Source organism: Channa argus, chromosome 10, assembly GCF_033026475.1.
Source record: "Channa argus isolate prfri chromosome 10, Channa argus male v1.0, whole genome shotgun sequence".
In the NCBI taxonomy this organism is placed as follows: Eukaryota; Metazoa; Chordata; class Actinopteri; order Anabantiformes; family Channidae; genus Channa; species Channa argus.
This window is the reverse complement of record NC_090206.1, coordinates 10,027,389-10,055,075: the sequence shown is the minus strand read 5'-3', so window position 1 is coordinate 10,055,075 and position 27,687 is coordinate 10,027,389. Positions and strand designations below refer to the sequence as shown.

Genomic DNA, 27,687 nt, shown 5'->3' with positions numbered 1-27,687 from the left:
TTCAAGCCACAATCTAGAAAATTTTAAATATTGCAGACATCAGACCGATTTTTGATTCAAGAATATCGAAATAATTAAAAAGCACAAGGGATTCACAATTGGCACCAATGCTTTAAATTGGCGGGTTCTCTTGATTAACATAATTTCTTCATTTTGTATCTCGTGAAAGGGGAAGGGCTGTGCGATTTTGGCAACCCAGTACGAGGTTTCGGCTGTCTCACGCACGTCTGGCCATACATACTCCGGCGTGTTGTATCTACGCGTTTTTCAGGTAAATGGATAAATGCAGCACTCATTTTACTTACTTTATCAAAACTGTGCGTAACTTTTTAAATTATTATAATATGGGAAACGTAATGTGTACCAGATTCTATCGTATTAACTTTACCATTTTTATTGAATTATAGCCAGAGAGCTAACAGCTAGCTCTAAATGCTAATAACATGGCGCACGCTGAGAAGGCCGCTTTTGTTCTTATGTCTGGGTGCGGTATTGAGTGTGCTGAAGGCCGCGCATCCTGTATAAATAAATAAGATTCTCAATTACTCTTAATCATAAAATGTCTCCCGTGAACCTTAAACAGTAATCATAACGCATCAATATCAACATTGTTGAATGAAAGTACAGGTAGCCTTGACGCTAATGCTAACGTTACACATTTGTGTCGCAAAGTTAACGCAAGCTGAGAATGACGTCGTTTTCGCGCTTTCTGGGAAGTAGACGTTTTAAACTTTTTTCGTAAGAAAATGCAGGGGTTACGTTACTCGTAACAGCTGCCTGGGATTTCACGCTAATGGATGTTTCTTTGTGTTGCAGGTTAATACATTTTAACATCCGGATTTTTTGACGTAGTAGATACTGGTGGGCACTTTCTTACAACCTCAAGATGGCGCTACTAAGAGATTAACGTTTTTTTAACATTAGGTCACAACTGTGATATTTCAGACCTTTTGTAGGAATAGTATAGTTGCATAACAGTCAAAAGAATGTAGCTTAAAAATTTGTTTACATTACAATTGTAGTTCAGATTTGTGGGGGAAAGAAACTGTAAACCTAAAAGTGTAGATTAGAATGCGACAAAGAGTGTAATCGTTTTTAAACTTGCTTGTGGGAGCAAATGAATGTTTAAACAAGAATGCTTATCCAAAAACGTGTTATGCATTATGAATAGTACAATTATAGAAGATTTTGTCCATCTTGCCAAACTTTTGATTGAGCATTTTGGCTTGTCTTTCTGATTTAAAATTTATTTCAGTGTACATTATCATTCGTTTGCATATTTATAGACTGAGTTCTAGGTTTGTAATTTTCCTCAGGGATTGTGACCAGTCATGGCGGATGAGGGATATGTAGTACGCATCAGGGGTCTACCATGGTCCTGCTCAGTGGATGAAGTACAGAGGTTTTTCTCAGGTGGGTCCTTTTGTATATTACTGATTTTCATGGAATATATCAAAAATTAAAGTATTAAAAAATGATGTGATAAGTGTACATTTTGATGTGAAAATTGTGCATTTCAAATACAGATTGCAAAATTGTCAACAATGGAGGTGGCATTCACTTCACTTACACAAGAGAGGGCCGCCCTAGTGGAGAGGCATTTGTTGAATTGGAAACAGAAGAAGACCTGAAGATTGCAGTGAAGAAGGACAGAGAAACTATGGGTCACAGATATGTGGAGGGTAGGTGCAACCATTATCAGATTTTGACAAATTTGTGATACCTGTATTTCTCTGCTTTGAGGTTTGGTAACTTATGATTTTGCATTTAATTATATAGTGTTTAAGTCCAACAACGTTGAAATGGACTGGGTCATGAAGCACACTGGTCCAAATTGTCCAGAGACAGCAGGAGATGGGCTAGTCCGGCTCCGGGGCCTTCCCTTTGGTTGCAGCAAAGAGGAGATAGTACAATTTTTCTCAGGTAAAAATAGTTTTTGTATAATGGTTAAATTTTTGCCTCATCCTCCTTTTTTGTGTTTTCTTTCTCTTATAGATACTAATTAATCATTGTATCTGATTTACAAAGAAGTAAATATGCCATTAAAAAATTAGGTTTACTTATTGTATCGTGCCTAGTGAAAAAATTATGGCAGAAAAGGAAGCCAGTTAACATTTGAATAAAGAAGTCCTCATGTTCTTTCAAGGGCAGGAATGTAATTCAAAACACCCCTTCCCATCTTTGCCCATCATATCCATCTTGAGCCCAAAGTTATCACTTTTTATCTTAGTAGCTCTGATTTTTGTAAGGCATTTTCAGTTTAAGTTGCTTATTGCAAATGTAATTTACTAATTATATAATGGATCCCACTCATCACTGATGTGACAGTGTACCTCAATGTCATGATTTTCCCCATTTTCTACATCATTCATTTAAATGCATTTTTCTTATCTACTATATACCACAAATGTTAGCTTATTACCCAATAGGTGGATAGTAATGTAACTCATGTCACCCACAAGAATCTTGTTCTCTCTTCATCAACACACCAATACTAGCCTGATGTCCCACACAGTGCCCTTTTCCATATTCTTCCTCTATCCTTCCATTTCTATTATCCCCAAATTACAGTAAATGTCAGTAATTTAAATGACCAGTCACTCTTAAAAAACTGAACTGGTATGTGTGATGATGTATAGAGTTTTCCATAAGTTTTCTATTTCTCTCTTTAGAGAAAGTTCTCACTGTGATTGGGCATGTGATTTAATATGTCCCCTGCTGGGGTTATCTGTCCTTGGGTTGAAGGGTTGGAAATCGTGCCAAATGGGATAACATTGCCGGTGGACATCCAGGGGAGGAGTACGGGGGAGGCCTTCGTGCAGTTTGCTTCACAGGATATAGCTGAAAAGGCTCTAAAGAAACACAAGGAAAGAATAGGGCACAGGTGGGGATGGTTGGTTGGTTGGCTGGATAAGTTGCTTTTGTTATGGTGTGCACTCTCAATATCTGAACCAAATACAAAACTGACACTACATTAATCTTGGTTAACTTACGCATATTTTAATATCTACCACAAACACATACACTATTTGATCCACCAATGCCACACATTCACAATATTCAGTGGGAAGATTAGTGCTTGGGCACCATTCAAAAATATGAATTGGAGTATGTGCTGAATTTTGAGAACAAATGGTGTCTCAGCACTAAATATCAGTAATGGTGGATAAATGGTAAGGAGTCTCCCTGCTGGTAAAATCAGAGGGCCACTGTACACAAGGATCTGGAGCCCACTGTCCCAGGTAATGCTTAGAGTGGGTTGCAGAAGGGCTGGGACCCTTTCTGTCCCTCTAAAACAAATGGCTGTCATGGCAAGGACTAAGGATGCTGTATTTCAACATTGAATCAGAGCTGTGAGTCTTCAGGTAATCAAAAGAAAACTGTGTAAATCATTAACCTAATTGGGATAGCACTGTAACTTGTGTCAGTAAGTTGCTCTTTAATTTACTTTACCTAGAACCACTCAGATATTTCCACCTATGGACTACACCATGATAGCATCTGCATAGCCCAGTTTCATCAGAATTGAGCAAATGAAGTTTTGATCCATTCCCCATGCCCTCACCATGGTATCTCTATACTCTTAGGTACATTGAGATCTTTAAGAGTAGCCGTGCTGAGGTGCGGACCCATTATGAACCTCAGCGGAAGCCCATGGGCATGCAGAGACCTGGCCCCTATGACCGGCCCTCTGGTGGTCGCGGCTACAACATGATGGGTCGAGGGGGATCTTATGATAGAATGCGTCGTGGAGGCTATGGAGGAGGTGGGTGTCTAGTGGATTCAACAGCTGAAACCTTATTTAGTGATATTAACCTAAAGTGGTGTTTTAAGTAATAACTAACCATATACTCCTTCATGTTTACACTGCACACGAAATTTTAATAAGCTTAGGTTGTCCTCGCAAGACCTTGTGCTTATTTTAACAATGTTTATTCAGGCGTGTCAGATGGACGGTATGGAGATGGCGGCTCTTCGTTCCAAAGCACAACAGGCCACTGTGTCCACATGAGGGGATTGCCATACAGAGCCACAGAGACAGACATTTACAATGTAAGTCAGAGACTAATGCAAAATATCAGCAAAATGGCTAGATTTTTATGTAATTTGTACATATTACAAATATTAAGGTGGCTTCTTGTCCAAATGTACCATAAGTAAATCTGTTTTTGTTTGCATTTCTTAGTTCTTCTCACCCTTGAATCCAGTACGGGTACATATTGAAATCGGCCCAGACGGCAGGGTAACTGGGGAGGCAGATGTGGAGTTTGCAACACACGAGGATGCTGTAGCAGCTATGTCCAAAGACAAAGCTAACATGCGTGAGTTCAAAATAAGTGTCTTGCTGCCACTGCAAACATCTATAGAATTCTATAAATGTTCATAAGTATATTTATGGCCTGTCTCACTGCTCCTCAGAGCACCGCTACGTAGAATTGTTCTTGAACTCGACAGCAGGTGGTAGCAATGGAGCATATGGCAGCCAGATGATGGGAGGCATGGGTGAGTATTAGCAATGATGGTCTTGAGACTACTGTGGCACAATTGGATTGACATGATTTATCCATTAGCATTTTGAATTATTGCATGAAATAACCTCAGTGACAAACAGAAGTTCATCATACTTAAACTGTTTGGCAAAATAATCTTTCAGTGAACACCACTATGATTTATTTATTTTTTTTTTTTTTCTGAAGCTTAACCACATTTGCCAGAAGTAAAATCTACTGATAGGCTATAAACAAACTACATCATGGTTACATGACTTTAACTTTACTATCATTAAAAATCCAGTTTTTTAATTATATTTAGTGCACTTACCTCATCTACAGAAGACTTCCTTCTTACTGTGATCTGATATAGATTTTTATAGCATAGTAAATTCAACAAAGCTCTAAAAAAGGAGTAGTGAGTAGATGAGTCTGTGTCAAAAGTGATGTTATGTTCCTAACAGCCTGCATAGTCTAATTTAGCCACTTGCCTTTTTAAGCCACAGAAAAGCTCACAAAACGTACAAGTGCTGTATTTGTTATCTCTTGACCTTGTGTTAAATACAGACCTTATTTCAGATGTTTAACCAAAAACCCATTCCATAAACTTATAGATTGATGTAATTAATCTTTTCTACAGGTAATCAGTCATCTTACAGTGGTGGCCAGCTGAGCTCAGGGTACTCCGGTGGATACAGCAGCCAGGGAAACATGGGGGGCTACAGTGACTATAGTGAGTGTCAGCTCTGTTATAATAGGCTTCTTCTACATCCCAACCACTCTTAAATTATATATGGCTTGCTCATACTTTAACTAACCTTTGTAGACACATCTGCAAATGCAAGATCCAAAGCCATGCTGGGAGATGCAAAACCCCCCTCACCCAATATGGGGAGCATTGTCCTAGTTAAGCCAGGGGACTTGTTTGTAGAAATTAATGCAAAAAGAGGGGATTAGGATACATTTATTATAAAGAAAATCTTAACCCTTACGTGTCTACGATCAGACCGGCGTGATCAAATCACAATTGGTTCAGTGCTAAACATCCATTAATGTGGTACATTATGGTGTAATTTCACAAATGGGATAGCATTGCCTCATTTAACACTTCTCACCTTGACTATTTAGGTGGTTAACATTGGAAATAGTACATCCATAAATAAAACTGCTAACAGTATTTGCAGCAGCACATCATTAGAAAACCATGAGGTATGCGCTTGCATTGTATTACAAAACTTTGGAAGACACATTTCCTATGCAAGTACATATAGTACCCTCATTGTGTACCTAGAGTAGAGCCCTTAAATTAAATTTCATATGGTTCCCAAAATAATTTATTTGTTCCTTGAAGGGCAGAATGCGTTGTTTTCAATCGGCAACTCTATGATGAACTTCTCGGTCCTATAGTGTGTATTCTCTCTCTTGTTAGGTAACCAGGGCGGAATGGGAAGCAGTTACTATGGCGGTGGCGGAGGAGGAGGAAGCAGAGGCTCTATGAATGGACTGGGAGGGGGATGGGGAATGTAAAAAAACAAAGAAAAAAACCCACTTTTTTTTTTTAAATCCCTAGTTTTTTTTTTTTTTTTTTTTACTCAGCATTTTGCTGGAAGGACTGGAAATGTTAACTCACCACTAAACATTGGACAGGGTAGGGTGAGGTTTTGAAATGGAGGGGTAGGGTTTGTATTTTTGTTTTGTTTTTATAAGTGGACGATCTTTTAGGAGGTTGGATTATTTGTGTCACAAGAACTGTATGAGAGTCGCTGTTTGTCTTCCCCGTTCCTCACAGATTTAACATCACTGAAATCGTACTGTTTTTGCTCTTTGAACACCTGGTTGTTCAGGGTTACTCATTCTGTGCTGGTGGCTTTAACATGGGTCTCAGTGTTTTGAGTGCATGAATGGAGAAAAAAAGGAAAGTGTCAAGTATGCGATGTTTAGACCTCGTTTCATCTATGTAGTATGTAGCTTTTTATTTTTGGTTACAAGATAAAATCTGAATTTGAGACTTTACTTGGTCAGCATGTTTTTGTTTTCTTAAAGTGTGACTGATAGGACAGTTTTTCTGGATGAGAGCTTTATCAAAGTAAGTTTCAAATCTGCTGACATGAAGGTTTCTACTGCTTAAAATGCTATTTGTATTTCTTGTGCACAAAGTAAATAAACTAGTCTGGAATATCTAATGAAGCAATGTTGCAAAACTGGAGGCTTTATTTGTTTATCAAATATCTAGATAAAAAAAATTTAAAAATGGCTTAGTAGCGGTTAACACAATCTAGAAAACCTCGTAATACATTTCAAAATAGTTTAACATTCTACAGTGATTTACATAATTTTGCATGTATCTAGCAGTCAGGCTTCAGCTATAAAAATTGTTAGAGTAAATGCATGAATTAAAACCAATTTAGAATTATGTTCTGAATCAACAAACATTGCCTTGATGGGACCATAACTGTTTACATCCATGATTTAAATTAGAAAAACACATTACAATGGTCAGGTTGGGATATACTGGGAAGTTAATGATATTTCAACCCAAAGACACAATTGCAGAAATATCCAGAAGTATCACATCTCCTTAACAAAAGCGGTTAACTTATCCATCAGTGTTTAAAGATGGTTACTTATTTGATATAGATGAATGTTCCTGAATTTCAGGTAATAAAATGAGCCACCAAATCACACTTTTTCTAAGATTTGATGACGTATTTTAAATATAAGTAAAAAATAAGATAAGCATATGCACTGCTGAAAAACTGGTGTAGAGGCTTTGTCAGGAACCTGTGGAGGAGCTTCTCTGCAGCAGGAGGGAGTGGCACATGTCACACACACGCACAGGCCGAGGGTATGAAGGTAAGGCCAGCTCATTACTAGAGCAACTGTTGCAGTAGATGTCTCCACAGTTTCTACAGTGATGCTGCAAAAACAAAAAAAAACACTGCTTGATGAAATAACTGTTGAAGCAGAACAAATGAAATCCCATGAGGAAGAAGCTTACCTTTCTACGTGCAATTGAGAACTCTTTCTGGCATTGCTTACATTGAGTGGCTTCATCATCTTTCAGCCAAGCATGTCCCTGATGGGAATAATAACCACAAAAAATGAGAACTCTTCTCAGAACTTTTCCTCAGATTTTAAGACAAATTGTATTCACTCTACCTTCAGGGCTTTGTTGACCTCCTTGAAGTCTTCCATCTTAAGTTTAGACCTTGGAGAAATTGAATGCACCATATAAAATCTTGTGACATTAAATGACACTATAATGACTAATAAATATAACAAAATCACAAGTACTGACTGGCTGAGATGCAGCCCCATCTCCTGCAGAGCCTGCTCCTGCTGCTCACATATCTGTTGTAGCTGCTTCTTTTCCTCCTTTAAGTCCTGTAGCTCCTGGATCAATCATTCACAGGAAACTTGCATTGTAACATCACTCATGTATCAAGGGTAACTCTTGGCTGTTATAACTATTATTTCTAACTATAAAATTAGATGACGATTTAACTAATGGATTTAGTCAAACAGTGAACCAGGAACCACTATTAAGCAGAATTTAATAAAACTAATTCTGGATAGTTTGTGATGGAACCCCAGGCTTAAACTGAACTTGAAAGCAATGAAGGTGTTTATTTTGTGCTGGTGTCTGGTGGTTGCATTTGTTTTTAAATTTTGTTTGCAAATCAGACTGCACCACACGATAATTTGGAAATGGCACATGATTCCTCTACTTACTAAAGAAATCAGTATGACTAAGTTACATCAATAATTGCTTCACCCTAAGCCTAGTGTAACCTAATGTGAGTGTGTGGTTCACACTGACTGCATGCAGGCCCTGGAGTTGTTGCAGCTGTGTGCGAAGCTCGATGCTGTTGTCCTGTTCCCTCTGGAGAGCTTTTTGTAAGCTCTGTCTCTGTTCCCTCTCAATGCGCAGTTCATTTTCCAAACCTAGCCTATGTGCAGAGAGAAAAAGCCATGAACCTCCAGTTCAGTTTAAACTAGTGCAGTATATGGCTACAGTCATATATATCTGACACAATATTCATCATGGCTCTTCACAGTACCACAGTGGATTTGATATAAAACATTCAAAATGTGCGTCAATTATCTGTCAGCTCCTGCACAAGACAAGTGCATGAGTTACAGTATTCTATTTATCTACCTCCAAATGTGGTAGTTCAAAAATGTTACACAGCTTAATAGAACTGTAACTGAATTGTGAGTTTAATATTTGGTTGCAAATCTTCCACAGTCAACAACTGCCTGAAATCTGAAACTCGCAGACATCCCCAGATGCGTTCAGCAAGTGAAATGTAGCTCAACTGGATTCAGGTCAGGTAATTGACTTGGCCACTGCAGAACAATGTTTTGCCTTAAATAAAAAATTTGGTTGCTTTTGAAGTATGTTTTGGTTAATTCTCTGTCTGCTCTGTAATGCACTATGCTGTGAAGTTTGAATCATTTGCCTGAGCTAGAGCAGACAAATCCATTAGAACCAGTTCCTTACGCCCAGACAATTTTCTTTCATATCCATTGTGGCGACACATGGAGCTAAAATGAAAATCCATGTCTCAACATCCAAAAACACTGCATGGGTTTAGGTTACATGGTTTTCTCTACTACTTTTATTTCTCAGCACAATTATAATGGTAATGTGCTGTAAAAAATGTGTGATTTTTGCCTAATATGTTCTTCTTAACCTTAGTGTATCCAAGTCAGTCAACTGCTTCTGCATGGCATCCACTTTTCCTTCCAGCTCTACCCTCATGTCTTTGTCTGACTGGTCGATCCATTTCCGCTTTTGTTCTGATTCCTGTAATCTGTGACACACAAACCACAAAATGAAGAATATTTATTTAAATTAATGTCCTTTTAACACAGAGAAACACACTTCTACATACATACCTCTGCTCTAGCTCCATCATGATTTTCTCCATTTCATTTATCTTCTGCTCGAGCTTCACAGCCTCTGTCTGCTTTTTTTCGGCTTCTCGTTCTGAGTCCTTAAGAGCCACATGATTTAAAGAAATAAATAATCTGATTGAGCATGCAAGACAAAAAAAAAAAACAAAAACGTATTTATGTGCCTACCTGAGCTTTGTGGAACATTTGCACGTTAAGAGTCTTGACTTGGTCAAGCTGAAGACGCAGAGCTGCCAGTGTGTCCTGTTTCTCATGTGTGTCCTTCTCCAGCAGCTTCATGGCCACCTCCATCTCCTGCTTTAAGCCCACCTGTAGCTCCAACTCACGCTCCAGCTCCTAACATCATGCATTGCACACAAAATGCATGAACTAAATTCAGTTCTTGGAACTCATCATACATTAGTAAGAGATGTCCTTTAACAGGGCAATAAGTGTCTAATCTTTATGCTTTATGCTAGAGTTTGTCTCAAGCCCAATAATGATGTCATCCTCCTAAAAAGCACTACAGAGCAATGAAGTCACCTTTTACTACCACGTACTAGTCCTGTATAATGGTAAAACCTGACCTGGCGAATGTGCTTTTCCTCCTTGTACTGCTTCCACACCACATTGTACATCTCATCCAAGCCCTGTCGTGTCTGTCTGTAAGTCTCCAGCTCCACTTGACTGTCCTGAAGGGTTGCCTGAAAAAAAACAAACAAACAAAAAAAACACACACATCATAAAGCTTGTGTATATATCTCAAGTTTGGAGAATTAAAAGGTACAGATGCATGCTGACCTCTTCTTTTTTCTGGCTGGACTGCAGGATTGACTCATTCTCCTTTCTTAGCTGTTCCTGTTCTTCCCTCAAAGAGTTGATTCTATCGGTTGCTGCTGTCAGCTAGGGAAGAGAAAAACACACCCTTCTCAATCAACTGAACACACCCATTGCACACAGACACATCACAGATTACAACAATGTCACAACTGTTCACACACAAACACACACACAGATCTTCTCACCTCTTCTACAAGTTTGCTGTTAGTCTTCTCTACAGAGTCCATTTTAGCCTGTAGGTCAGTGACAGTGCAACTTAGATGACGATTTAACTCCTCAATGTAGTGCTTCTGATCTAAAATGGCTGTCATCTTGGAATCACTAAAATAGAAAGAATGAAACACTATTAGGTCTAATTTGAACTGAATGATTATCCTGCCCTTTCAAACTAAAACAAGACTATAAAAAAGTTAAAAATATTATGAAAAGCAGTGATGGTGAGCTGCTCAAAATATCTGAAAGCAAAGACTCACTCTTTTGGGGTCTCACTGTTGCTTGGGTCTTTCAGGTAAAGGGAGAAATCAATGATTCCCACCTAAATGGGATTGAGGAACTGATAACTGTGTAACTGTGGAAAAAAGTGGAACTGTATTTCACTTGCCGAAGGAAAAACCTGTTAGCTCACCTGAGAATCGAGATCCTCCCCTTTAATACAGAGGTTAGCGTCAATTATGTTGAGGCCCACCAACATTCCCCCCATCACCACACCCTCCTCCTCCATAATAAATGCTCCAGAGTCATAAAACTCACTACAGGGTGGTGCAGATGAAAAAAAAGGCATGTAAACATCTTTACATTATAGTATAAAATAGCCGGTGCTAAATGTATGCAGCTGATCACACTAACTAACCTCAGGAGATCCTTGTGGTCAAGCAAAGCCTTCAAATAGTCTGCTACTTTCTTCTGCATGAGCGCCAAATGCAACCAAGCCCTTGCTCTCCCCAATCCGGTCCTGAAAGTGAATACAAGAAAATTTAATGTTCAATAATAAAACAGGTGTTACGCTGGAAAACTGTGTGTGACAACATACTTAATTCCGGGCATCTCTCTGGCACTTGTACTAATGCTAACAGACTCTGGACACAACTTCTCAACCAGTTCCAGAGGTCCCCATATGGACTTGTTCTGGCCAATAAAAGATTTCTTGGCTGAAACAACAACAACAACAACAAAAAAAAAACATACATGTAATTTCTGTAAATTTTGAAGCTCATGTCATTTAAGTAAGCCTGCTTCATGGACTATCTCACCTTTCAGCCCATGTTTTAGGCAATGCTCCAGGACAACAAAGAACTGCTGCAGAGGAGGGTACTCCGAGTCCAGTGTCCTGCCCAAACTCAGGGAGGACTGAATTAATACTTTGATGCTCAGCTTTAACATACTGAGGAGATTAGATCTTTCTATTGCCGTCGGGTCTTTGGGGGACACAACTGTAAAGTAATGTAAAGAAAAGTGTAATTAGATCAGTCAAACAAATACAGGCTTAGTGGAGACTTTATGCAGTGCAGCTAAAACACTACATTAGGGGGTAAACGACAATACAGAACCGCGTGATCTTGGTCACAGTCACCAATCCATAAAAGCACGTTGTCTTCACAGATAATTATAGACAACTTCAGAAGAGGAAGTAGGGTGATTGAGACAAACCCGAGCTGCATTTTTGGAACTTGGAGTAAATGGAAAGTGTTAGTTTAAGTATCAACGTGTAATATTAAATGCAACATACCTGGGAGCTTTTTAGCCGTATTGCTGAGATCATTTTCAGGTTCCGTATTCGTCCGGGAGCTCCCCGAGGATGCCTGTAAGGGATTTCTCGGGGCAGCAGCATAGCTCACCCCGCTGCTAATCGTCTCCGTGGCCTTCCGAGCCAGGGACAGGATGGGAGCCGACCAGCTGTTCTCTGCAGGAGCCGTCTTCGCTGTCCGTCCATGACCGTCGCTGTTGACAGATTCGACTTCACTTGTAACTCCAGATTCTTGGGCCTCACCTAGATGAGATTTTGCTTCGCCGTCCCTGACAGCTGTGTTTACTTCCCCTACTTCATCGGCCATGTTTGTCACCCCTCCCCTTTCTCCGAGCATTCACGTGACCAAAGAAAACGCTGCGCGCTACGACAACGTTTCCTCTATACGCGCTACCGCCACCTACTGGACTGGGGTGTCAGGGAAACAATACGGGTAAATCCTCCGATGCTTCTTTGAAGGAGTTTATTAGGTGGGTATCTGGGTGGGAGGTTTGCGCCCCGCTCTTCCCGGCCACATGTCGAAGTGTCCCCTGGGCAAGACACTGAAACCCCAGACAGCCCGTCCCCAGCCACAGCCACGCAGCGCCGGTAGAAATTGGGAAGGATTGCGTCAGGAAGGGCATCTGGCGTAAAAATTGTGCCAAATCAACATCCTTTCTATTTATTTATTCAGTAATTATCCCACGTCCGACATTCACATTACACTATATATATTATATATATTTAGTGTTTATTTCAATTGGCTTTGATTGAACCACGTAGGCCTTACCCTCAGGCAGTTAATTAGGATGTGTCACCCTTTCTACCTGCTACCAGCAGCGGTTTGCATTTTATACCGAAGCAAATCTTCACAAAGGGCCAAATATAATCTTGCAAATAACATGTCTGCTGTTGCCAATATTGTTTTGTGTCCACTCTCTGAATCGATTAAACCGTTTGTGACAAATGTATATTATACCCAATAATAACCATGTTCACAACAAGGTTGTGGTTGGTTTCTCCTGTGAGCTCCAGTGATGAGCTGACTGGCAAATTCCATGAAACGTCTTAAACTGCTCCTGCTGCAGCAGCACAGCACTTTTATTAATCTGAATAAGAAAAGTATGTAGTAACTATTGATGTCAAAGAAATGTAGCGGAATAAAAGTACAGTGTTCGTAGTTAAGTAAACTATGAAGTAGCAGCATGTAATTGCTAAAGTAGAAATACCTTTACTGTACTTAAGTACAGTACTTTGTTCCGTAATGCTTTGAACATAATGCAATTAGCTGCAATCACATGCACAACTACACACTCAAAATAATATTTAGGACATTATCACTCTGGAGTCCGGTTGAAGCGTCCTGCTAGTGACAGTATTTCACTACTGCTCCATTAGTTAGATATTTTCAATAATATGAAATTTATGTTATTTTGTATGGCCTAAAATGTAGTCATGTTTACAGTAGGACTAGAGTTCCTGTAGTTTACCATGTGGGGGCGCAGACAAGCTGTCTATTATTTAAATTCCCCACATTTCACATACAGTATGATTTTACTTTTACTTTATAGGGAATTTTTTGATTGAGTAAATGGGAAAAAAATGTAGTGGAAAAAAAACTTGTTCACATTTGTAACGTTTTAGGAACAATTAATTTTTATAGACTACTTTGTATTTAATTTTCCATCTATCTAGTAATTGCAGGTAAAATCCCTATCTACAGTATCAGTAGTTTACTTTAGTATCATCATTTTAAAAAATGTCCCTATAATGTAGACCTATTCCAATATTATTCAAAATGGGTATTCTATCAATCAGTCATAGGATGATTAATGAAATGTTCTAACATCTGCTGTATCTTCCCACATTCAGTGCTCTGAATGTAGGCGTGGTGCTGGAGCGCCAGTGCATAAATACCGTGGAGCCTCGTCGCAGACGCTCTTTCACTCCGCTCCTCTCAGGCTGGAACATCCGAGGCCCACCAGCTTTCGCTAACAGCTCGCTGATAAGCGGAATTAATTCATTCAAACTCACTGGAAAAAAAGTACATAAAAAAAACCTTAAAAAGGTTAAAAAACCTTTTAACGCCGGAGGACGTGGAAGAAATACAACTTGTAGATCAGAATACTTTATTAAAACCTTTTTCTCCTAAACGTCACCTGGAAGGCTTAACATCATGCGGATATCTAGTATTGTGCTCTTGCTGGTTAACGCCTTGGGTAAGTTTCATGTGCCCTCATGTAAGATAACAAACGTTTTTACTCGGAATACTGTGTTTGATATTTGCTTTCCGTGTGTACCTCTGTCATTGCGCCTCTTCTTGCTGTGAGTGTAAATCTCTCAAGCACGATGAAGCAATAACATGTCCCGTAAACTTCATCACTTTTAAGGCAACGGTTCTTAGGATGCCAGGCTATTCAGAAGCTAATGGGGTCATCTCTCTATTTTAGAGCATGCTTTATGTAACTGGATACATTTATTTTTAACTCATATTCTTGCCTGACATTAATCAAGTGTCTGCCCATGCATTTTATGTGTGTGTATGAGACAGAGACGGTATATGCCAACTTTTCTTTGCCCCTGCTACATTTCTTCCCCCGCAGAGGGAGGACTTGGCTAGCTTCCACACTACTGTAGTGCCTCTGAGCAAAGCAGTGAATACCTGCCAAACCTTAGGGATTATGCTCTGCATCTGAACATGTGCATCTCCTTACAAGGATCAATGTGTTTGCACCAAAGACCAAAAATCCATCTCTGACTTCCTGGAGCACAACAAGTTTCAACTTGCCCTTTGAGGTCCTTCCCCCCCTTGGCACACTAACATGTTTTCAGTGACAGTGCACTGAAAACATGGTTTTAGGGTGTTTTAGTAGTCAGTTAACAGAAAACTGTATGAAGTCAAACTTGCATGCCTATTGTAACATTTGAACACTTCTCTCTTCCAGCTGTGTCCAGACTGGCCAGTGGTGCTGCAGTTGACAGGTACGAGAGTGACAGGCAGCGGCACACAGCCATTATTAACTTTCTGGGCACAACCAAAGACAAGAGGGTGGAGGATGAGAGCAGAAGCGTGGGTGCAACAACGTTAAAGTATGGTCAAGAAGGTGAGGGGGAGGAGTACGATGATGAATACTACTATGAAGGGGAATATGAAGACGGCATGTCTGGAGACTTTGAAATGACCCTGCCACGAGGTAAGCCACTCAGTGTTGTTTTGTTGTTTAATTTAAAATGGCAAAAGACAAGAAAACATAATAATTGTATGCTCTCTTTGTGGTGTCAGTTGCTATGTCAAGCAAACCCAAAGACCCGTCGACTGTCCTCCAAGTTGAAAACACGAATGGAAAGAGAAAGAGGGGAAAAGGGAAGGGAAAGAAGAGGAATCCTTGCCTGAAGAAGTATAAGGATTTCTGCATTCACGGCACCTGTCAGTACCTGAAGAACATTCACGCTCCATCTTGTGTGTAAGTATTAGCTCCACATCTATTTGCATCTCTGGGACTCCTTTCAGTCAAAAATATACTGGAGCATTAACCACTCATTCGATTCCCTCTCGGTCCTGTCTGCAGGTGCCACCCAAATTATTCGGGTGAAAGGTGTGAGTTTATCACCCTGCCAGTCCATTCACCTGGAGGCTATAGCCGCACCACAGCTCTGGCTGTGGTGGCAGTGGTGCTGTCATCTGTCTGCCTTACCATCATAGGACTTTTATTAATGCTTAGGTGAGTAAAACATGCATAGAAACACACTCGCAAGCATACACAGTCACACATTTTGTCCCATGCAGCTGAAAATCATGAACCCAGAGAAAATAGTTGTTTTTGTGTATTACAGGTTTCACAAACGTGGAGCGTATGATGTTGAGAATGAAGAAAAGGTCAAACTGGGGTTAGCGTCCACCCACTGAAGACACAAAGTGAGGGTGAGTAGTGAGAAATGTGGCTGTGCACACGTACCCTGAAAAATATTGTCAAGTTTCTTTCTGATTTGTTAGCTGAATAAAAGGAGGATTTTGCTCATTGCCTCTGCTTTGTTCATGTCAGGCAACAATGCGGAAATTCTACCTCAAAATAGTAAAAGAGAAGTGAGCCACGAAAGGAGGTCCCACAGGAAAAAGGAACGTACACGAAGAAGGGAACAGAGATCGTCTGCCTAACCCTCTGTCAGACAGTCTGTCGATAAATAGGCAGCTTCCTGAAGGCCTCAGAAGAAGATGGCCCATCTGAAACTGGAATACTAACTATGTCAGAGGATGGACTGGAGAAGTAAGAAACTTTGGGTGATGAGAACGAAGGACCGAGAAGAAGGAGGGAGATATCTGTGCTGCTTCTTGACTGTGTGAAAAGACTGAACTCAACCAGAAAAAGTTTGAGAGCTGAACATGGATTCTCCACAGAGCGCATTTTGTATTTTCCTTCACAAGTCCAACTGTTTTGTGTACAGTGAACTATGTATTTATAATTTTAATTTATTTATTTAAGCTAACTGTATTTATAAAGATTCTAACCACCTTCAGCAGTTTTGATGATGTTACACTTGTTTTTATATTTCCTATTGGATAATATTTATTTATAAAACAGAAAAATCAAACAATGCACAAATTCCTTGAAGAAATGTTTACTCAAGAGGGATATGATGCATAAATGTCAGATTTCTAGCTTTAATTTTGTCACTTAGTAGAGGATCAAAAGCACTGTGATTAATAATTTGATCATTGAATTGACATGATTTTAAAAATTATTATTATTTAGAGTGGTGTCAGTGAGAGCAGTGCTTTTTAGGAACGCCCTGCTCACACTCACACAGTTACACAGATTCACAGCTGGTGGCTTCCCACTACTACCCACTGGATCTGTCAGCCACTAAGAAGCTCCACTGTGCTTGTTGGGGTCCCAGGCCGTTACTCAACGGATGTCAGTTGTAGAAATGATGGACGTGCAAGACCTGCTCATTCAGTTTCCCCACTTAAATCCTGCAGGTTCGGGGCTATTTAGACCACATTAGGCTTAGCGTACTGCTTCTGTGTTACAATGACAGTTCTGTCACTACAATATAGTGCACTGGCTATGTATTGATTATAGGCAACGTAAAAGTGTGCATGCAGCTGTATGGTAATAAAGCATTTAAAAGGGAGTTAGAATAAATACCTATTGCACAACGGAATGAATTTGGCATAAATATGTTTACCACATTACAGAGAAAACTCCCTTAGATCTGAGTCAAGCAAAAGAAAATGTGAATTTTTCCACCTGTTCAAAAACCCTTTCCTGCAGTTTTGAAGTGATTTTTATTCATGTGATTGTTTTCAGAACAAAATTAAAAAAAGATGATCTGAATTTGACTGAATTCTTGACTTCTGTACTTTTTTCTCAATAACCTCCAATTTTACAAATAAATACATCATGGTCACATGTTCGTAGCATTAAAAGGAGTCTTAGATGCTGAATTATTAAAAGGATCAGTTAAGAAAGGTCAAGTTTGTTTTTAGTCTTTGCTTCACTTCCTGAGTTAGACCACGCTTTACAGTCATATTTAAAAATGCCTGGGGATAATGATAACACAACTGAGTTCTTTTGGCCCATCCAGAAGTTGTAATTATAGTAAACATAATATTTTTATTTCCTCTGTCTCTGACGTGAGAGCAACCACTTTTAATCAAAGCACCTGCATCCTGGCCATTAAGGTCAGCACTCTCATAAGGCAAATATAGATATGGAGGAAGAAAGAATTTGTGGTTATCTAGTTGGGTAGTGCACTTCCTAATTGTGGTAAATAGTATGCACACGTTAACATTATATTCACTCTATACGGTGAAGCTATGTCTTTATAACAGTCTCATCAGCTTCACTGACAGATCCATCATACTGAGTGTGGTAAGAACTCACTTACCGCTGTGTGTATGTACTAAGCCACAGGGAACAGATGTTCAGCGTATTAGACCTGGGAACACCTGATGTTCAGCCACAACACATCACACCACAGCCCCACACACCATTACTCACAAAGCCAACAGATGTCATGTTCAAAGACACAGCACCAACTAGAACATCTGCGACCTTCACCAGCCCTGGATTCCCCAGAGATCAGAGAAACCGCATACTGCTTATACTAGCAGGATGCAACAATGTTGTCATGTATGCTGCATGGAGGTTTAATGGGTGTAAGGACAGTCAAAAAACTCAGCTGGACTCAAAGGCAGGTTAAGACCCAGCCAGAAGTTACTCACCCCTTGAAGTCACCTCCTACACGGATGTTGTTACACCAATACAGTGTGTGTGTGTGTGTGTATGTGTGTGCGTGTGTGTGTGTGTGTGTGTGTGTGTGTGTGTGTGTGTGTGTGTGTGTGTGTGTGTGAGGGAATGTGGTGGGGTAAGGCCTTGGTGTTGCGTCTGTGTGGGTTACACTGGTTAACCAAAGCATTACAAGCAAAAATCCACAGCAAAACATGAGTGTTTACATGTTTGCTATGGAATCCTTTTTAACAGTTTGTGGGTTTGATTCCCATACTGTCTATATATACTAAATAAACAAGATACAGGATACCATTAGAGTCACATGTTCACACTGAGAGACGGTCTATTAAAAGCAGATCAAGGTTCATCTGAGTGATAAGGGTTATATTATGGACTCTGATTCATGACTCAAAAGATAGCTCAGCAACTAAGTTTCACAAGACAAAGCATTTTTACATATAAACATATTTTTATGTGCTTAGTTTTTACTTTGAGTAGATGAACCTTCCTTCAATGAAATTCAAAATGTCTAATTTTAGTGAAGCAAACATCAGTGAGGCAAACATAAAAACATGAATTTAAATGCATAGAATCTATCTGAAAATACAAATAACAAAACAAATGTTTTGTTTGTTTTGATAAATTAAAGGATGAATTCTTTTAAGGAATGAGAAAATTCTCAGATGTTCACAAAGGAGTATCACAAACATGATGGATGGACTTTGTTCAAATTTGTTCAAAATCAAAACCATCACAACAAAAAACTATTTTCTTTCATTGCCAAAACTTAACATCTACACTACTAAGAATCTGGCCACTATTAGTCTAGATATTTTTTTACATTTTCAAATGTGTCGTTTCCTGTCCAAACTCAAGTAACATCACTATAAGCAATTTATATAAATGTGCTCTATTAATTCCAAGATTTGTTTTAAATAAAATTGGCAGAGTTACATTGTCTCGAAGCTGAAAACAGACCTGGTATTTTTATTAAATTGTAAATTGCTGATATTTTTGACACACATGACGTTCAGAGGACACCAGTAAAAAACTGACAACTATCCTTTCTAAAGTGCAAATAAATGTGTCTGACTTTCTTTGTGTGCCCATCACAGAATTTCCTCTGCGGTATGTATGTACAAATGTATGTATATTTTCTGAACCACACAAATGTGTACGTGTGTTTGTATGTGTGACAGGGGCCAGTCATTTACAGTAGGAGAGCCACCTAATCCTGGCCTCTCAATGTCAAGTAGCAGAGCACACAGAAATAGAGCAGTGCAGTCATGTTCGCATAGCTGCTATTCCCAGGGCTGATGGCCACTAAAGAGTCTGAATGCTGAGAGAGAAGGGAGTTTGTTTGTTGGTGGCCCATCATCAGACAATTTACCTTGTAGGGTCGCAGTAACTACTCTGCAGAATCTCCACATGTCCCTTATCTTCGCCTTCCAAGTATTCTTAAATGGTCCTGGAAAGGCCCAGAGGGGATGTTTCCACACCTCAGAAAGCATTTCCTTTCAGGTTGGCCAAAACTGGGTGTTGTAGGACTTGATGGCACATCGATGATGCTACTGTTTTTCATATATTGTCCTGGTCAGCATCTGCACAGAAGTTTTAAACACAAAATGTTCGAAGCACACATTAGGTTTAGTAGCATTTAATAGTTTGACGTTATGATAATATGGTTAAGTTAATAATCTTATAGATTTGTGTGTCTTGTGTTGGACTGTCCTGTCTGAAATGGTTATAGGACCTGAAAGAAAATATAAATAACATAATAAAATGATAATATAGCTTAGTTGTAGCCTTTTAGTATTGCCATATAAAGTCTTTGTAAAAAGATCTAAATTTATTAGAAGAGCAAACCGCTATGCCATCTTCATACATTGCAAAATAGCCTTGAGTAATCAGAAACTATAGTGGTTGCATTGGATTGAATAAGTGTGAGGAGGGTGAGTTTGTTGTGAAAGGTGTTTCCTGCCCCACCGAGGAGCAACAATGGGTAGTTTCCACACTGATATGGAAGTGCGCACGCCAACACTTGGTAATACAATCACTTTTAGCTGGGTATCATCAACAGGAACACATTATTACCTGATATTAATGAGTTATGTCAATTGTTGTGCTTAGATGTTATATTGTAGATGTTACAACTTGCTATTAACAACATAAAACATATTCACATGTGAAGGTTTGCATAGGACAAATGAACGCCCCCATCCACCCCTTTAAAATTGATTAAGAGTGGCAGCTCGGCCTGCCCCTCAGGCCCGATTGATGAGGCAATGACAGCGATGCGGCCATTGTTGCACGACAAAGTGAGGCTGCGATGGATCAGTGAGTTGTACACATTCTGTGTCACCCTGTTACACAGTGTGGACATCCAAAGAGTGGGAGGGCAGGGAGGATGAAGGGAATAGAGAGGAGTGAAAGATAAGGTTGACACAGTAACATGAGATTGGGAGCAAGAGATGATTAGAGACAGATGGAGAATGGCTCAAGGTGAGAATGTCTTCTTGGGAGGGTGCTGACTGGTCTTTGCCTGTGTGTGGATAAAAAAAGATTAAAAACTTAGAGGGGTAGCGTCACTCTGTCACTGCCTATTATGGCTGTCACTCTTCCTTCTTTGGCCCTTTACTTTGATTTTTTTCCTTAAGTTTTTGAATGAGCCTCTTTATTGTTTATTCCTGTCCCTCATACATTCCTATCCCCTCCTTCATTTCCTCATCCTTTTCCTGTTCTTTTCCTCTTCCCTTTACCTCTACTACTGACACATGTGCTCAGAGCCCGGGAAAAGGTACACAACTGCCTACATTTCCTGCAACTAGAGCAACACATTAAGTGGGAAATATTAAGTTATGAATGCGCATTTTTTAATTAATTTAGAAGATATTTACATAGTGACCAACACCCCTGATTTGTTTGATGAAAAACAGGTCATTCTTGACTCATGTCACTTGCTCCACTACTTCAATGAGGTCGGCTCTTAACCTCAGAACAAATATTTTTTTATTTATGCCAGAAAGAAAATAAATGATGCAGCTAACTAAACGACCACAGCCTAAATGTGTACCAAAGTGTATAAGTATACGTTTTTTTTTCAGGCAAAGGTGATCAGCTGACTTTCTCTTGGTGGTCACAAGTCTATCAGCTTTATTTAAATCAGGACTATCCTCAGTCTTATTCTGAAAATGAAAGTTTAACATTTTGGAGAATGTTTGCATTTGTGTGAAAACTTTGATAAAAGTTATGATTATATATAATCATGCGTGGGTAATCCTGTATTTGCTTTTCACAATGTAAACACACCGAGTGACCGTTGCCGAAATAATCTTAAAATCTGCAGTATCACAATTATTTGTTAAGAATAATTACAATGTTATTGATTATACATAAGATATAAAAAATGGTCAGGTTTACAGTTTACATAGAATCCCAAACGGCCAAGCCTGCTCCACACTACTGTTTTCTATGTTAGTAATGTTGAAAGTGCAGCTCATCTGAGTCTTGCCCCTCTCCATTTTTGCCTGATGCCAGCAGGAGTTGAGCAGGGATACCAGCAGATTCCACTCTGCTGATGTCACTTTGCTGGACAGACTCTTGTTATGTATTATGGTCACACTATTAAATTCTCACTAAGGCCTATTTAGACCCCGAGGAGGCTGATGGTGGCATCACGTTACTTACAGGGTAAGAAGAGAAGCGGGACTTGGAGACAGAGAGTGAGAAGGACGGGTTGGTTTAAGAAAGGACGAGGAAAGGCAGCAGAAAAAAAAAGGATGGAACAGAAGAAGAGAAAAGTGGAGAATAATTTAGGGAAGATTCTGGGTTTAATTAATCATTCATTCAGGCATATTTTGAAAAATAAAATAGTTCATAAAAACAACAGTAATGCCGGCAAACACACAGGAAGACTGGATGACTGCATGCTTGACTCATCTGTTTTCTCTGCCCCTTACAGTATAGCCTGCGGTCCTCTGAAATTAAAGAGAAACTCCTCCCACATCCGCCCAGTGTTGTGTGTGTGTGCCTGTGTGTGTGTGTGTAGAAGCAGGAGCCTAATGGTGGTTTCAAGGGATCAACCCAACGCGTGCTGGCCAGCTGATACCACAGCTTATGACAAAGGAGAGGCAGACGGATGTCAGAGCAGACGGCAGCAGGCTCTGGTTACCACAAGGAGTGGGCTGTAGGCATTCTTCTTCACTGTGTTTCCTTTGTGATTGGCTGAAGACCTGACGAACAGCTCAACACATCATCACTTTTCAAAGTCAATGACCTGAAGCAATTCTTAGGCTTTTGTTTCAATATGATCCCGTTATTGTATATTACTTTTGTTTTTGTTAGTGATATTTGTATTTGATGTGTCGGCAGGAAAGGAATATTGTTGTAAAGTAATGGCTCTAAAGAACAAATAGGGTCTTTCATGCATTGTGTCAGATATAATCACAGAACACTGATCTGACTGTTCATGTTCATTCAGTATTCAGAAAAAATTATACGATACTATATAGTCTCTTCCTCCCTCTCAGATTAATAAAGCATGTTTGATTCTTGAATTTATGCTAAAAACAAAACAAATAGAGTCGTGTTTAGGCTAAGCTGTGTGAGTGTGAGCATGGTGATTAATGCTCTATTCATATAACGTTTTACAATTATTTCTCCTTGAAGTGTTTTACAGTGCTTCTCGTTTTTCCATTCACGTACATGCAAGTTGCTCACCTGAAAAACCGGGAGCAGCTTAAAGTTCAGTGTCTAGACCAGGGACAGTTGACATGTAGCTGTGAAGGACCAGGAGTCCAGCCACGGACCCTGTCTTCTTCTGGTACCTCGTTTACCGACTGAGCTGAGCCATCCATCCATCCATTCTATCCATTTTCTTTACATCTTGTCTTGTTAAGGTTTGCTGTGGTGTTGGAGCCAATCGTCCCATCTGTTATTAGCAAAAGGTGGGGTACATCCTGTACAGAGAGGACACATATGCCCAAAGTCTCATGATCGAACCTGGGTTCTTGTAGTTGAAAGGAAGCTTAGATTAATATTTGCTAATCAGTACACACAACACAAAGTATAGATGAGAGAGATGAGTCAAATTGAAAAATGTGCAAGATAAAATGTCAGAGAATTATCAAAAAAGTTTATCAATTCCAGTATTGTTGGTTCAGTTCTTAGCTCCTCTTGTCACATGTCAAACTGTCCTTGAGCAAGACTGAACCCCAGCTTAGTTGCTCCCGGTGATTACAGGCCAGCTACATAGCAGCTCCCCTATTGGTGAGTGTGTGTGTGTGTGATTCTGAGTGTGAATGGGTGACCTGTGACTATTTACCATTTCAACCCATCAGGACTTTCCTACTGTAAAATATGACTACTGTAGGTAGGACATTTGTACAAGCAGGTGAAAATGACCATGAACATACTACGGGGCAATTCATAGCATCTGTATTAAACATAACCCAATAACCTCGTATTTAGACGCCTAAAAGTCAGCCAGTGAGTTGGGGTAGATATAGGTTCAACAAAGCAGAGGACTTTCACAATGGAAACTAGAGTTTAAATTCGGTGTGAAACAGCAGATTGTTTCTTTGCTGTAACAAGTCATGTGACTTATATGACAAATCAGGGAACTGAAGCAAAAGCAAACCTAAGCGTTTTATTTAGTACTTAACCCTAATCTAACCTAAACCTGATATCATTGTGCCAATTCTAACCAAAGATGAAACTTCAAAAGATCACCAAAATCAATAAGATACTGAGAACTGTGATGTAGAAGTATTTGCAAATCTATGCAATAGTTATTTAAGTCTAGACCACGGTCGAACGACTGAGTCACACGAGATTGGGAAATGCTGGATTGTAAATACTGTATATGTACAGTGTAGCTCTATGACTGGCAGAGTGTCTACGGTGTTACCCTGCCTTCTGCTCAGTGTATGATGCAAAACTTATTACCAAAACCTGAAAAATACCTCATTCATATGTATTCATCTCTCTTACACAAAAACAAATTTACATTTCCCTTAGTCAGGCCCCCTAAGCAGCCCACAGGCTGAAAGTGAGGTTTGTGACCTCAGCAACACTGTCTTCTCTGCTGCGCAAGTATCCATCCACCCACTTTTACTCTGTGTGTTCCCTCTCTCCTGCCTCCGACCTCAAGACAGGGTGGGAGCTGCTCAGAGGGCAGGAATGCGGAGAGATTGCTCAGCTTCTGGAGGAGAGAAGAGAGAGACGAGGAAACCAACAGAGGGGGATTTTTCCTTAGATGAGGTCATGGATGATGGTTTTCCCTCAGAGCAAGAGCTGAGCTCGTGGTAGATGCGCCCCTGACCTCCGTCTCTCTGCCAGCACACACAGACACACACACACACACACACACACACGGGGGAAAGAGCTAAGTCCATGGAACCTGCTTGCCTGGCAGCGAGATGACATCTAGTTTTCATCTCTCCCCATTACACCACAGCTAATCTCACAATCCATTTTGCTCTGTTTTTATCAACACACTCCACATGGCAGCCAGCTTTTCACAAGGCAGTAAAGTCAGGCCCCAGTGGGCCACTTTAGCAGACCCAGCCATGTGAAAAGCCCTGCTAAAATCTGCTCCATTACTAGCTGAGAGATGGAAGTGATTAGTAGCACACTACAATTAGCATACCCAGCACAGACATATGCAGCGACAGCTGATTCAACAGCAATATTGCCTAATCACGAGGAGTGATCTGATCCTGTATTACTGTACTGATTGGATGAAGAATACCAGTTAGCAGCAACTGTTGAGGTGGCAGGATGATGGTAGTTGTTATTGTGATTACTCAGTCCCTTTTCCTCCCTGTGTCTGAGTCACAGAAACCAGCTCTCTGGCTTTGTGCCTTGGTGCGAAAAATATCTCTCCTTCCCTGAGACCCTTCCCCACTGCCGATTTCGGGAATGTGATTAACAACCAAGCTTTGTCGGGGGACAATAGGGCCCCATCTAAATATGACACATCCCTGTGTGAGCACTCGTTGTTTTTTTACATCTAACCAGAGTCATTCTAACAACCCAACCCAAACTGATGCTGACACAACAAGCTGACAGTTGATCATCAGGTGATTTTCTCTAATTGAGGCCTTTTGTTGTGGATTGTTGAGCGTCTGTGGCTGAAAATTAGAGCCTACATTGCTGTATGTCTGCCATTGGGTAGATTGAGCATGTTTAAGTGGAGAACTCCTGATGCTTCTTTAAGGACTGATATTTTTTATGAGGCAGGACTGAATTGCAACTTGGAGGATAATGGGATACAAATTGTCAGGGGATCTGAAAAGAGGTTTAGTGGAACTAAAGTGTTCTTTTACTAACTGTTCCAAGGCTATGGCAGTAACTAAATCTGATCTAGACTTTCAGGTTTCCCTTAAACGGTATCTTTCTATTTTTATCACATTTTGGCACCTGTGGAATTTTCTAACAGTCCTCCACACCTGTTTTCATTTTCACTTTAGTTCTGTCTCACAGAGCTAAGCTCCCTCCTTACGAGGCCTCAGGTCTCTGTTCTCAAACAGTGGTGTGATTGTATTAGACTGCAGGTGTTTTTGTGACTCTGGGAGTTCCCTCTCAATGGTTATAGTTTCTTCACTGACATCTTTATTGTCACTAAATTCCATTCCTCCTCCTTGATTATTTCCGTGCTGCCTTTTGACCTAAAATTCAGTTCAGTGGTTGCTGAGGGATTACATCTTAGCTCTGCAGAAGCCTAAGAAGGAAATGGGTTTGGTAAACCAAGCAGCCACACTGTGACCAACCACAACATCCTCTTACTTCTGTGCTCATTAACAGCCCTCCTTCCTTTCCTACTCACAACCTACATCCCTCTCAGTGGGATATCACCTCGTCCACCAACAAAGACCCCACATCAAACATAGTAATGGCCTGCCAGGAAGTGACATCACCACATCACAAGTCTTTGTTTAAGAGACTTTGTTCACCATGGACTCACATCAATCCCTGCTGGGCCCCACATATAAAGAGTGGGTATTGCACAGTTAACACATACTGGTTACAATCCATGATGGACGTTTCTCTGACTTCCGTGTGTGTAGGACCTCATTATAGGACCTTATATTGAAAAAATGAATACTTCCTTAACATCATGTGATCTGACACATGATGTTACATTAGTGAAGTACGGATTTCACGGGAATGTTGATGCACTACACTCAAACGCTAGCCTCCTGTGCAAAACCTCTATGTTTTTTGAACCATTCATCAGCCTAATCTACCTCCTGAAAAACTGTCAAGGCTTTAAATAGTATGTTTTGGTATCTGCAAGCTGTAAGACATAAGTCATCATTTTTTTTCACATTTCTTTTGCGAATTGCTTACTCTGGTATTTCAAGACGACAGTCTCAGTCTGCACCAGCCTTTACCATCCATCTCTATAGTTACTGAAAGCAGTGGCAAGCAGGGAAAACAACATCATAAAAGAAAATTGCTGGTGTGTTTTACAGTCATTTTTGGATCTATTGCTGGGTGGGTGGGAGTAATTCACTGCACATGTTTTTCTCTTTGTGAGACTCAATTAAACGTTTTGTGTGTCATCGAAGAATCATTGCAGATACTGAGGATGAGTTTACAGTTTTCGTGGCGAAGGTTAATCAGTCATCTTCAGGAGCTCCTTACTCTCAGGGAAAACTCACTTTTTCAAGTGTTTTTTCAAAAAAGTGTCTACCAGTTTTAGGTTTTAAAAAGTGAAATGATTTATCTTCTTGGTCTTTTTAAAAATCCATTTCCTTATTGTGTGTGTGACATAAAAAACATAACATTCCTAGACATCAGACACTAGGTTATGTTATTCTGCTTAATCAACAACTTTACATGAGCAATGGGTAAAATGCCAATGTGTAATATAAAAGGTGCCGTTATTGAACCCACAGAGACTGATCACCTGACTGCTTTTCTTTTTGCATTCATTGTTCAGATTTTGCAGCTGCAATTTTGGTGTTCTGTTCTCACCATTCTCATTAGAGCTAAAATGGAGGTCAAACTACTTCTAGCACGTGGCTCAAAACTACCCAGTTTCTTCCACCTCTTCCTCTCCCATAAGCCATGAGCTCCCAACCCTGGCCTTCTCTGATTGGTTAGAAGGGTGAGGCTCAGTCATAGTGCACTACACATGTTGTCCCCCCACGTGGCAAAGATAACAGACAGAAAGACACACAGACAAAACAATATTGCAGCTTCAATTTTTTAGTCATTTTCCTAAAGGCAGATTTCTGACCTAAACACGGACAACAAGCTCCCTAAAAAAATCAAAACAGAAGGTTGGAACTTGCTTTATTTTTAAAGTTGAACTAATATAAATAAACCACCTACCACTACTAAAAAATAGACAACATTTATGTTGTGCATCTCATTTAAATACTTTAGATAGTTTGTTTGCGCCCTCACAGTAAACACCCTAGGAAAAAATTCCAACACACAACCTCTGCCACAGCTTGGCATTAAAAACTAGGCAGGATTTTTTTTTTGGCTG

At 39.9% G+C, this 27,687-nt stretch overlaps 3 protein-coding genes across 5 annotated transcripts; 2 read left to right on the top strand and 1 right to left on the bottom strand.

The window, feature by feature from the left end:
• Window positions 1-123: 123 nt before the first annotated feature.
• On the top strand, window positions 124-8,888 carry LOC137133977 (heterogeneous nuclear ribonucleoprotein H-like). Of its 3 annotated transcripts, none has more exons than XM_067518240.1 (11): window positions 124-271; window positions 1,317-1,413; window positions 1,527-1,682; window positions 1,780-1,923; window positions 2,746-2,884; window positions 3,588-3,766; window positions 3,941-4,053; window positions 4,187-4,322; window positions 4,420-4,503; window positions 5,131-5,223; window positions 8,740-8,888. In XM_067518240.1, the coding sequence occupies exons 2-11, from the start codon at window positions 1,332-1,334 to the stop codon at window positions 8,802-8,804; spliced, it is 1,191 nt and encodes a 396-aa protein (XP_067374341.1). In that variant the 5' UTR covers window positions 124-271; window positions 1,317-1,331; the 3' UTR covers window positions 8,805-8,888. The 3 variants fall into 3 exon arrangements, with proteins under 3 accessions (XP_067374341.1, XP_067374340.1, XP_067374342.1); XM_067518239.1 differs by lacking the exon at window positions 8,740-8,888 and adding an exon at window positions 5,920-6,677; XM_067518241.1 differs by lacking the exon at window positions 8,740-8,888 and adding an exon at window positions 5,916-6,677.
• rufy1 (RUN and FYVE domain containing 1) lies at window positions 6,669-12,319 on the bottom strand. The gene is made up of 17 exons (XM_067518238.1): window positions 11,956-12,319; window positions 11,480-11,659; window positions 11,260-11,377; window positions 11,080-11,181; window positions 10,855-10,978; window positions 10,703-10,764; window positions 10,415-10,550; window positions 10,191-10,292; window positions 9,977-10,093; window positions 9,579-9,746; window positions 9,393-9,490; window positions 9,188-9,307; window positions 8,311-8,440; window positions 7,789-7,883; window positions 7,650-7,698; window positions 7,489-7,566; window positions 6,669-7,407 (listed from the first exon to the last, which is right to left on the bottom strand). Exons 1-17 carry the CDS (start codon window positions 12,308-12,310, stop codon window positions 7,264-7,266), a joined length of 2,178 nt encoding a protein of 725 aa, XP_067374339.1. The 5' UTR covers window positions 12,311-12,319; the 3' UTR covers window positions 6,669-7,263.
• Window positions 12,320-13,879: 1,560 nt separating this feature from the next.
• On the top strand, window positions 13,880-17,111 carry hbegfa (heparin-binding EGF-like growth factor a). Its single transcript, XM_067518242.1, has 6 exons — window positions 13,880-14,171; window positions 14,898-15,146; window positions 15,236-15,416; window positions 15,522-15,674; window positions 15,787-15,874; window positions 15,996-17,111. Exons 1-5 carry the CDS (start codon window positions 14,129-14,131, stop codon window positions 15,857-15,859), a joined length of 699 nt encoding a protein of 232 aa, XP_067374343.1. The 5' UTR covers window positions 13,880-14,128; the 3' UTR covers window positions 15,860-15,874; window positions 15,996-17,111.
• The last annotated feature ends 10,576 nt before the right edge of the window (window positions 17,112-27,687 follow it).